The following is a 12,378-nucleotide window of genomic DNA, read 5'->3' on the forward strand; positions in this document are numbered from 1 at the left end:
GATGCCATATTGCCTTCATTTGGGGTTAGCAGTTGCCTACTTCTTTTATAGCATCTCTCAGCCCAGTTCTTCTCTTTTTAGCGTGGCACTCTTTGAGAGCCCAAGACCTTTATACTTATAAATGAAAAAGTGCCTAGCTCTGGTCTTACTAGAAACAAACTAGTTAAGATTCTAATCAGCCAACAGCTGTTGGTGGTTTCAGGCAACTGCAGAATCTTGGGTTTGTGGATAAAGATAGAGATTGGGGATGAAGTAGAGATGGGATGTTGATGAGAGCAGTAGGAAAGCAAAGAGGTGTCAGTATAGCAACTGTGAGGACACAGATTTGAGGGACCAACTGGTATGAATTTACCACTTGGTCTCTGACCACCTCAATAAAGCCAGTATTGCTCTGATGCTTGATATATTAAAAAAAGATCAAGTATGCAAGTCTGGAGGTAGATATACAATGGTGAGAAACAGACTTTTCATTTCTCTTGAATTTTCTGGATCACTCTCTTTCCGTTTGGTCTGGGTAATGTGTCCCTTCAGTGATGATTGTCATTTAGGCAAAGTTTCTGCACCTTCTGCCTCCCTTCAACGGCTGAAGGTTACTTTTATTGTTTTCACTGAAAGACAAAATAGGCTTAATTAAGATTCACTCTCTTACTCTGAGAATTCTCCAGGAACTTCTAGTCTTTAACCAAAACTCACACACCTGTCCAGAGTGGTTGATACAGTGGTAATATTGGTACTTTTCCCTGCAGAAATTATATCCCTAGAACTCATCCTATATGAAATCACTCACTGGATTGGAGAAGCAGATCTTCTCTCACAGGTCTAATCTCCTTCATTACTTCAGAATTAAAAAAAAAAAAAAAACCTGTTGCCGTCGAGTTGACTGTGACTCATAGTGACCCTATAGAAGTAAGTAGAGAGAAACCAAGAGAACCTAGAGAATAAGATTCCATTCTTGGACTCTGAGTACAATTTTCTGAGGAGGGGTTGGTGAGACGTGACTAGACATACAACTACCTTGAAGAAAATAGACAATCTGGGTGTGTTTGACTTGTAAGAGTGAAGACTTACACAGAAAAGATGGCATGCATGATATTTGTCTTAAATTAAGGACTTCTGGGTGGCCTCAGGTGTGAATTTCTTTTTCTGGTTCCAGGTATAGGTTGCAAAGTATGATGCTGAGTTAAACTAACAGTAGGATTAAAGGATAAACTCGGGCAATTCAAATTCTACTACCTTATACATTATTACATAAGGCTTGAAGCCCAGGGAGGCAGCATTCATATCTGAGAAGGGAGATTTGATGAGTCGATTGTTTTTACATTGGCCATTCTCTCTTGTCCGGTGTCAGAAAATCCTAGACGGACATATCTTGATTCCTTCTATTTTCTCACCATCAAAAATCCCAAGTAAAGCAACCCTGTTGCGGTCGACTTGATTCTGACTCATAGTGACCCTATAGGATGGAGTAAAACTGCCCCATAGAGTTCTGAAGGAGTGACTGGTAGAGTTGAACTGTTGACCCTTTGGTTATCAGCCAAGCTCTTAACTACTGCATCACCATGGCTACTTTCCTTCTAAAGGGTTTGGTAATTGGAAAGCAGGTTATACTTGGTCAACAACATTCTCTCAGCTGCAATCTTCTCTCTTTCTTTTGATTCTTTTTGAAGGAAAAAGAAAGTTTTTATTCAGCCTACATTCAAAGAGGCAAAAGTGGGAAATGGAGAAGCATGCGGCCAGATCTGATATTTGCCCGAATCCAAGGAATATTACAGAATAAGCGAAAGTGTGAAAATGGACTAACATGTGACTAGAGGCATGTCTCCCTGAGTTAGAGGATCATTACAGAATCATCAGTATATATTACCATCACAAATGGGCAAAACCATTGAAAGCTTTGCCTTTTTACTGACTGGCTAAAAATGGACAAATCAATGTGATTCTACATTTTGATCTGACTTTCTTAATAATCATTGGTACAGGTTTCAGTAACAACAGTCAGGAGGGTCTTCACTGGTCCAACTAATCTTATTGTGCACAAAAAGTTACCAGAAAAGAGAAGAGTGTAAACTATACAGTTTCTTTTTGCTGATTATGATTTGTCTATGTGAAAGGTCCCTCAAATGTTTTGCAAGATTGTCCTAGCTATTGACTTTATACCTGAGGGCTCAGTTGACGTGTCCTTGTGAGTCCCTGTGAGTCCAGCTCCAGCTGGGTTACATTCTTTTTACTTAAGGACAGGGAATAATGGATCCAATATTATCTCCTTTTGATTCATTGACTCCTTTTGATTCATTACTCCTTTTGATTGGAGGCTGAAGATAATATATCAATGGATGATCAGTACATGGAATTAGTCCAGCTCCTAGATGGTGACCATGACAGGCCCTTAATCTCATGGTGCTGATTTTCCACTGGATACCATGTGGTTCTTCACCAGGATCTTAAGTAAGAGCAACTACCTCATCAACTGCATTGCTTACATGAGCACACTCAAAGCACATCAACGTTTTAGCCCGAGGCCTTCTTTTGCCTTTCAAGTGTGTAAGAGAATAGAAAATAAGTTTTATTATGCCTAATACTATCAGGATGCAGACTAAGAATATTAGTATTCCTTGCAATACTGATCTAGCCCATGTACTTATTCCTGAAGGTAACCAACCAAATAAATCTGGTGTTTGTAAGCATGTTATAGTGTGTAAACTAAGTAGCTTGCTGTGTAATTTTGTGTATATCGTGTTCTACTTCTCCTGTGTTGTTTACCCAAATGCAACAAGAGGTATTTGCTATAGCACAGACTACACTTTCTTGGGCTAATAAGACTGTTAGGCTTTTTTGTTATCTCATGTTGCCTTGGCTTAATGAGTTCAGAAATCACTGTTTTGTTTCCACCCCATTAGCAACAGCATCTGCTCTTTGTCCCACAGTGTTTAATATATTTCTTATAGATTTCTCCTATCAACTATACCATAAATAGGAATTAAAGCTACGCACCCTGGGTGTTGGACCAATAGGTTTCCTTCTGACTCTCATTTTACCATGTGCAACAATTTAACTTTACTTTCCCAATATTTACTAGCATCATTACCAGGTATGTCTAAAGGTAATGCTAAAGTTCCCCAAGCACATTGTCCATGCACCCAACACAAAAACAAGAGTTCAATCATCTGTTTTTCTAAGGTCATGTGAAATGATGCAAGTAAGGTGTCATATGCTAAAGAAATACACATTGCAGAGTTAATATTAAATTGGGCTAATTTTGCAATGTAAGTGAATTCCATCTAAAGCTTATTCACAAAGGACTCCAGAGCTGAGCACTGGCAACCGTGGAACACAGACTAAGGTCACCTCTATACCACATCATTAGGTGATAATCATGCTTAACATTATATCTTCATGGTCCATTACCGTGCTTAGCATTGACTGACTCTCAAAAACCATTTTGGTGGTTGACAGGTAATGTTATCTGTCAAGATGGCTAGGCTGTGATTCTCACTGTTGTGTCATTATCCTCCATTTTGCTACATAATAGAATCACCTTCATGATGGCATCTGACATTACCAGACAATCAGTTGAAAGGGGAGCTTGCCTGGTGCTGTTGCTGACACCATATATATATATGGACACTCTGACAAAGGTCATTTGCTTGCTCTGCATTCGGTTTCTGTCTCATCATCATCTCACCTTCAGTTCTTGGGACTTGAGCGTGTTTGATCTGCCGATATTTAGATTCACCATCTTCTGAAGCCCTGTAAGCCAGCACTCTTCCATCTGTCTTGTACGTTCTGGGTTTGTCAGCCTCTGCAGCCACATGAGTCAGGGGAAGCCTCTAGCTGATGCCAGATGAAAAAAAAAAAAAGATGAGAAAGGATAAAACCATTACTGTGAAAGAGAGATTTGTATGCTTGGTGATAACTCCAATGTTTCATATCGCTTAAAAAGGATACTTGCTATGTCCTGTCTAACCTAGTCTGACTCATAGCAACCCTAAAGGACAAACTGGAATTGCCCCGTAGGATTTCAAAGTCCGTAATCTTTATGGGAGCACATAGCCAGGTCTTTTGTCCTATAAGCCTCAGGTGGGTTACATCTATCAACCTTTTAGTTAGCAGCCAAACTCTTAGCCTTTTCACCTCAAGAGTTCCATAAAAAGATTCTTAGACTCCAAAAATGAGTGAACAGATAGCAACTCAGTTGTACGATGTTATAGGAACGTTGCAAAATCTTCAAACAGAGGAAAAAAAATTAAGGCTGCTTCAGAATTCAAAACATATCACCAGAAGAATCAGACAAGTTAAATGTGATTCTGATACCGTTGTTAAAACTGTAATTTCTTCATAATGAAGTTCGAACTATGCCTGTGCTTCAGAGACATTTTCCAAGAAAGAGATTTAGCTTGGGATGACCATCTAATGTCCTTAAGAGAGTTTAAAAATGTTGGGTACATTAGATGTTGAGAGCTGATCTATGGAGCTAGCCTTGTAGACCCCAATTGGGTGGATACATTTGCAGAGCAGAAACCTAATTCCTGCAAATTTAAAAGCCTGCTATAGCTGATAAGTAAAATTCTAAGTGTCGCATATTCAAATGTTCTTGTTGAGAGGACATTAACTTGTAGAGACCAGGAATCAGTGTAAGTTGGGCTTGGTAAAAGCAGAGCTACAAGTCAATGTGCATGAGTCCTGTGTTTGGCCATATGTCAATTTTCCACTATCTACAAATAAAGCAGAATATTATTATTATTATTTTTTTTATTCTTACTAGTCAGGCACATCAGCAACATATTATTAAAGAAAGACATAGAAGGAGTAATGCATTCTACTGTATCACAAAGACAGGAGAAATTATTGTTTTAATGAAATATGGGTAGTACCTGCCTAGTTAAACCTTTTGTATTAACATTTAAAACCCCTATTTGTACGTAACACTATACAGCATTTTGTGCCTTAGGACAATGGAAAAAAATATCCTACATACTGTAAATATCTAATAAAGGATTTGAAAAATACGAAAATGAATTTCTGCATCAGAAATTGAAAGAAAAATTACAAAACATTGTTACACTCTTATTATAGGTAATGATTTTCCAATTTGGGCTACTGTTAGTTACTACTTACTGTCAATACTAAATAGTCGCCTTGTTGAGTTGTTTAAATAAGAGCATACATGCAAAAAAAAAAAAAATTAAATGATACATTAGAATACAAAATTTCAGATAAATATGTCTTACAAGTGTTTTATGTAAAGTAATAACATGCGTACATATAATTGTATATTAAATATTTGTGTTTCCATAAATACATATGTGTTATTGTTGTTTACTATGGAGTCAATTCAGGCTTGCAATGACCCTACAGGAAAGAGTAGAACTGGTGCATAGAATTTTCTAGGCTGTAATCTTTATGAGAGCAGACCACAGGTCTTTTCTCCACAGTAGCCTCTGGTGGGTCCCATCAGCTGACCTATTAGATAGCAGCCCAGTACTTAAAATTATGGGACCAGATTCTTTAAATATGTGTGTGCATGTGTGTGTGTGAAAGTGTATATGTTTACATGCGTATGTATTTGCTATGGCCTATGTGGGTTCTTTAAGAAAGTTAGTGTCTAGTTGAAAGAAAAAAATAATGGGGTAGTTGACTTACAAAACAATTCTTGGATTAATTCTTCTTATAAGAGTGCCTTTTTTAAGAAAGAAGGTTTAGAAGAACATTGTCCTGTGAAGGGAGGAGTGGAACAGGTAACAAAGGTATTGAGAGCTGATCTGCCAAACCAGTCTTGTAAACTCCAAGTAGATGGGGATCTTTGGAGAGCAGAAACCAAATTCCTACAAATTAAAAAACCTGCTGTTACTGTGGTAAGGGGTGAGGGAGGATGGATGTCCTAGGTGCCTGGATCTTCAGGATACTATACATCTTGGCACCCATGCTGTTTGGTCCTGCTTGAGTTGGTCACAACTTCAGTGTCTGTGGAGACTGTCCCCAGGCAGTTTGCATTCTAGTCCAGTGACTTCCATGTATTCCTCCTCATCTCAAGTTTAGTGCTTTCCTGCTGTCCTCTGGGAAGAAGACAGATACCCTCAGTCTTATCCTATGTCTACCTCCCTGTCTTGCCCAGCTCTGCTTTGTGATGGGCCCTCCAAGAGCACCTCTGGCCTTGGGTGGCTGGAGGCACAGGGAGCCCCTAAGATGCAGGCCTTTATCAGGAGATACAGCTCTGTGGCTGTCCACAGGTGGTGTGGGATGGTGTCCCTCAGTCTCTAGTTCAGAGCAGCCATTAGCAGCAAGTGTTTTTGCATTCCACCCATCATTGCCCCTCCCCCCCCCCCGGCTGCCCTCTGTGTCATGCTGGAAAGGCCATGATGGGACAACGGTGAAGCTTGACCTATCTGAACCCTAGAGGGAAAGCCCTCAGGGATAATGAGCCCACATCATGTACAGTGTGGACATCTACCCAAGGACAGAAAGGGGACATAGTGAGCTAAGAAGGACTGAGGGATTCAGAGAAAAAGAGCAGGTCTAGAGTTGCTGGGGGGAGAAACATGTTTATGGTTTCACTGCTGTATCACAAGGCCTGCCATTCAGGTGGTTGATGAATACGCATTTAAGGGTGGGAGGAGTGAATTCCAACTTTACCACAGAGACCATCATCTCAAGCATGTAGGTCGTAATGAGAGGGGGCTAGTTGACTCTGAGCCCCCATAGGGGTTGGGGGTGTGCTGGGTTGGATGAGAGAGGCTGAGTGGGGTCTGCTCAGGTGGGATGTGTGTCTAAAGTGTGTGGACCAGACTTGTTTGTCCCATTACCTTACCCCAAGTTATGCTCAGTTAGGCACAGTCGGGCTTCCTTTTGCCTCCTATTTCAAAGCACGTGTGATTCCCAGGCAGTGACCAAATGGGACAGCATCACTTAGGAGAGGCCATGCTGAGCCATGGACAGAAAGAGATGAGGGTAGAACCTCACAGAGAAGGTGGTCTTGGTGGGGACCATTCCAGGATCGTACTGTGTCATTTGGAGGTTCAGTTGTTTTACTCCCTGTCCTCATTTCTGTTGTGCTCGGGTGGTTTAAGGAAGGAGGAAAGGTCAAAATTGAAAGTCTCATGCAGGAAGCTCCACTGGTGGTCTGAGGGAGACACCTGACCACTTGATAGGGTCAGAGACGGGGGACCTGACATTAGAGGTGCAGACAGAACAGGCACAATGCAATCCACAGGTTTGAGAGGTAGCTTGCATTGGGAGTTTGTGGATGGATTATCAGGGGAAGCAGAGAATCGGGTGGTGGCGGTGCAATTAGTGCCTGCCTGGGGTACAGCAAGAGACAAATGAGTGGTCAACGAAGATAGAGACGGTAGTTCCTCCCCACTGGGAGATGGTCTTTATTAACAGCCTGACATTCTCCCTCCACACTGGTGAGGACTCTGCAACATAACCCTAGGGTGCGTTCATTATTTTGTGTATCCAGGGAACAAAGGTAGAGATTCTGGTGTAGATCATAGGAATTTTCCTCGGACGTCCAAGGCAGACAATGCCCTGAGCCACATTGTTACACACCAAGGGTGCCCCGGAGTCGCCCTGTGGACATAGAAGGGAAGAGTTTCAGCACAGACCTCTCTGGCTTCCTTTCTCAGGCTGTTTTTTCTCCATGGTTCCCAGGTCCTCCTGCTCAGGGCCTGTGTGTTTAAAGGAGGAAGGAGCTCAGGGATTAGCATTCCTTATGGCTCTTGGTGAGAGAGTGGTGGGTAGGGTACTTGTCAGAGTTCCACCAGCACCATGAGCTTCTTTCTTGGCTGAGAGCACTTTCCAGCTCAAACTTGTCCCATGCTTTCTCTTGATGTCCCGTGAAGAAAGAACAAGGGAGAAACTGGACGGGGATGCCTGAGACACAAGGATTGCTGACAGGATGCCCCCACCCACGGTGAACCCTCTACTAACTAGGCCTTCTAGGGTCAGTGACGGCCGGACCGTGGGGTTCAGGAATCACCCTGTTCCCGGGGAAGTGAGGAAAAATGCATAAATTCTTACCATTGCTGCTGTCTTCATGTGCCGAGGATTCCCCACACATATGTTTACATAGTTATTATAATATCTGAAGATTGTCTGACATGCCCGTTTGTTCTGTACTTGCAGATCTACTTCCTGGAGTGTGTCTGAAGAATTACCATGAACTAAATTTCCCCAGCCTGCCACACTGCACATCTGGTGTGGCAATACCCAGTCCTGACTCTGTGGTAGGGAAATGGTCCTCACAGCTGAGTTCAGGCGAGCCTTCTCTTTCAACTGGGAAGAGAAGAGAGAAGAGTTCAAACCCTGCGCTTCTAGCAGGACTGAAATTCAGGGCAGGTTTCTGGATCTACCCCTGCCTACAGAGTCTCCAAGTTCCTTTCTTTTGCCCTGGGACCAGAAGAATATTGGGGATGGGAACCAGGAGGGACTTGAGGCTCTCAAGGAGCTGATGCTCCCCAGTACTCTGTGTGAGGGCACCTTAACAGAGGGAAGATGATACCTTCAGTAGCATGATGTCACTGAAACCTGAAACGTTGTTAAACTCTGGGTGAGGAAAGGCTTGAAGCACAGGGATTTCCTGCATGGTTTCTTCTTTGTTCTTTATGTTGTGAGCTCCCAGAACGACACCAATCTCTCTGCAATTAAAGACTGAGAATAGTAAATCAGAGTATTATATCTCAGCATCAGATAAAGATATCAATGTTCCAGTCCAAGATGTCCTGCACCTAAGTCAAGGAAAGGAAAAAGGAACAGAAGTCCTGTCTCATTTGTGTCTCCTGCGCTTCATTTAAATGAAGACAGTGATCCCCTTTTTAACTCTGTAAAGGTGACCCAGGACTGTTTCTTCTGCAGCTTCACCTGGCACCCAGCTTCCTGCTGACAATTTCTGAACTTCTATCCTTAATTCACTACCCCCAGACTGAAAAGCACTTAAGGCTCCTCTTATAAGTTCACTGGCTCTGTGTGCTCAGAGACCATCTTAAACTATGGCTGTGGTATAACATTAGAAATATCAAAGAAACAAAAGCCCAGATGCTGTTCCTCACCTTCCATTACAGTGAGCCGCCGTCATCGCAAAGTCTTCTCGTACCAGGAACCCTCCGCAACGTTTCCATGTATTGCGTTGATTAATATACTTTATAAATGCCATGTAGGGTCTTGAGTGTGGTCTGGCTTCAGTGCCCCTTTTGATCACTGCTTAAAAAATAATCTTTCCTGGATCTCTTGAAATCACAGAACCCAGATGTGGACACTGCCTATGATCATTAACTGGGACGTTCAGAGAATAGAATGGAATCCTGGCTTGGCTTAGCGTGAATAGAGTCATCTATACAACCCTGAACCCTTAGATGAGCATCCCGGCTCCAGTTGGAGCATGGCTGGTTTGTAGCATATGGTATGTTTCTTCTCTAGACTCACTTTCTTTTGCTGGAAATGAGTGTCCTAAGCCTTTTTTGGGGGGTTAAATACAATTCGGACACATTTTAATTGGGAATGATAAGGCTTCAGAATGCACATTCCACATGACCTGAAAAATATTCCCTCTGACCTGCCCCAATTGCCTCTTTGTCCTTAATCCTCTAAGACTCTGGTGCCCTGGTAACTTGCATTTCTGACTGAATTCTAAGGACCTGAACATGATATGCTCATGAACCAAAATAATCTTGTATGTCTCTCCCATTCTGAGTCTGATATATAGTCAAAACTATAAATAAATTTCAATTGTTACATGAATGAACAGTCTCTAGATTTCTTTGGTTTAAGGCTGAAGAGGCAAGATCCTAATGCATTTCCAATCTCATCACAGAATTACCTTCATATGATGTTGAACCCTCAGAAGAAAGGGAGTTGAGAATATAGAACTGGAAATCAAACTAGAGTTGAGGAAATGGGCTGGGTGGGATCCCTTTCTCCATTAAGAACCTGGGAAGAGTGATCAGGCCAACAGTTCAATGTCTCAGTTAGGTTCTGGGTATCAGACTTGGTAGAGCTGATATGTCCGGAAGAATAGGAAAAAGGGGAAGGTGAATCTAGAAAGTGAAATATGAAATAATTCTTCCCCTCTTGATCTGCACAATAGCTTCGACATGGAGCTGTCCATTCTTAGGTTTAGCAAAATGAAACTTATTGCATTCATTTTCAGTTTTCTCATCTCTACCAGAATATTGGCCATCATAATAATAAATCATTTTGAGATAACAGAGGTGCATGCCATGAAATAGAGATGACCCACCTGGTCCCAAAAAAGACGCTTCAATACGTTGTTTATGCAGTCATAGAAATGCAGATCAGCAAATTCTTTAGGTAGATCTGGGTTCAGGATGCATTATAGAATTGGCCTGACTGGACCTCTGTGGAAATATTAGAAGTAGAGTAAGCCAGGCCTCTAAGATGGGGATGGTCACTTACCTATGAAGGTCCTGGAGGGCAGAGGAAAGGCCAACAGGATCAGGAGCAGCAGCATCATGGAAAGGATACTCTGCTTCGGAGCAGCAGTGGTTTCAACTTCTAGGCTTTTTAGCCACGATGTAAAAAAGGAGGGGCAGGCTCAATGACCTCCAGTTTATTGGAAAAAGTACTGATTCTCAAGGTATGAACATTCAGTTTGTCCCACTTCCCTCCCACAGGAATGTTTTTGGTGTTGCAAAAGCACATTCTTTTGCAGTTTGAGTCTTGTGACGACAGAAACCTGAAGAAAATCATAACACGGAGAATGGTGGAATCGTGCTTTGGGGGAGTTTGTTTAGTCAGAAATGGCTTTACCTTCCCCTGCGTTCAGCTTTGGGTCTCCAAAGAGCATGAGCATGATGCCATATTGCCTTCATTTGGGGTTAGCAGTTACCTACTTCTTTTATAGCATCTCTCAGCCCAGTTCTTCTCTTTTTAGCGTGGCACTCTTTGAGAGCCCAAGACCTTTATACTTATAAATGAAAAAGTGCCTAGCTCTGGTCTTACTAGAAACAAACTAGTTAAGATTGTAATCAGCCAACAGCTGTTGGTAGTTTCAGGCAACTGCAGAATCTTGGGTTTGTGGATAAAGATAGAGATTGGGGATGAAGTGGAGATGGGATGTTGATGAGAGCAGTAGGAAAGCAAAGAGGTGTCAGTATAGCAACTGTGAGGGCACAGATTTGAGGGACCAACTGGTAAGAATTTACCACTTGGTCTCTGACCACCTCAATAAAGCCAGTATTGCTCTGATGCTTGGTATATTAAAAAAAGATCAAGTATGCAAGTCTGGAGGTAGGTATACAATGGTGAGAAACAGACTTTTCATTTCTCCTGAATTTTCTGGATCACTCTCTTTCCATTTGGTCTGGGTAATGTGTCCCTTCAGTGATGATTGTCATTTAGGCAAAGTTTCTGCACCTTCTGCCTCCCTTCAACGGCTGAAGGTTACTTTTATTGTTTTCACTGAAAGACAAAATAGGCTTAATTAAGATTCACTCTCTTACTCTGAGAATTCTCCAGGAACTTCTAGTCTTTAACCAAAACTCACACACCTGTCCAGAGTGGTTGATACAGTGGTAATATTGGTACTTTTCCCTGCAGAAATTATATCCCTAGAACTCATCCTATATGAAATCACTCACCGGATTGGAGAAGCAGATCTTCTCTCACAGGTCTAGTTTCCTTCATTACTTCAGAATTAAAAAAAATAACCAAAAACCTGTTGCCGTCGAGTTGATTCTGACTCATATCGGCCCTATAGAAGTAGGTAGAGAGAAACCAAGAGAACCTAGAGAGTAAGATTCCATTCTTGGACTCTGAGTACAATTTTCTGAGGAGGGGTTGGTGAGATGTGACTAGACATACAACTACCTTGAAGAAAATAGACAATCTGGGTGTGTTTGACTTATAAGAGTGAAGACTTACACAGAAAAGATGGCATGCATTATAGCTGTCTTAAATTAAGGACTTCCAGGTGTCCTTGGGTGTGAATTTCCTTTTCTGGTTCCATGTATAGGTTGTAGAGTATGATGTTGAGTTAAACTAACAGTAGGATTAAAGGATAAACTCAGGCAGTTCAAATTCTACTACCTTGTACATTGTTACATAAGGCTTGAAGCCCAGGGAGGCAGCATTCATATCTGAGAAGGGAGATTTGATGAGTCGATTGTTTTTACATTGGCCATTCTCTCTTGTCAGGTGTCAGAAAATCCTAGATGGACATATCTTGATTCCTTCCCTTTTCTCCCCATCAAAAATCCCAAGTACGCCAAACTTGTTGCCATCGACTTGATTCTGACTCATAGTGACCCTATAGGATGGAGTAAAACTGCCCCATAGAGTTCTGAAGGAGTGACTGGTAGAGTTGAACTGTTGACCCTTTGGTTATCAGCCAAGCTCTTAACTACTCCATCAACATGGCTACTTTCC

General features: G+C 41.8%; 1 protein-coding gene across 1 annotated transcript; it reads right to left on the bottom strand.

Moving 5' to 3' along the window:
- Positions 1 to 7,425: 7,425 nt before the first annotated feature.
- Positions 7,426 to 10,804, bottom strand: LOC126083672 (chymase-like). The gene is made up of 4 exons (XM_049897523.1): positions 10,762 to 10,804; positions 9,045 to 9,192; positions 8,498 to 8,633; positions 7,426 to 7,566 (listed from the first exon to the last, which is right to left on the bottom strand). Exons 1-4 carry the CDS (start codon positions 10,802 to 10,804, stop codon positions 7,426 to 7,428), a joined length of 468 nt encoding a protein of 155 aa, XP_049753480.1.
- Between the last annotated feature and the right edge of the window lie 1,574 nt (positions 10,805 to 12,378).

The sequence above is a fragment of the Elephas maximus genome, chromosome 10 (genome assembly GCF_024166365.1).
Source record: "Elephas maximus indicus isolate mEleMax1 chromosome 10, mEleMax1 primary haplotype, whole genome shotgun sequence".
Taxonomy (NCBI): Eukaryota; Metazoa; Chordata; class Mammalia; order Proboscidea; family Elephantidae; genus Elephas; species Elephas maximus.

What these genes read in the sequence shown, in the direction of transcription:
- LOC126083672 (XM_049897523.1), bottom strand. Translation starts at nt 10,804, where the DNA reads ATGCTCATGCTCTTTGGAGACCCAAAGCTGAACGCAGGGGAAG. An exon ending in GCGGCTCACTGTAATGGAAG is followed by an intron (nt 8,634 to 9,044) that starts GTGAGGAACAGC and finishes CTTTAATTGCAG; the next exon opens with AGAGATTGGTGTCGTTCTGG. An exon ending in GTGACATCATGCTACTGAAG is followed by an intron (nt 7,567 to 8,497) that starts GTATCATCTTCC and finishes CTATGTCCACAG; the next exon opens with GGCGACTCCGGGGCACCCTT.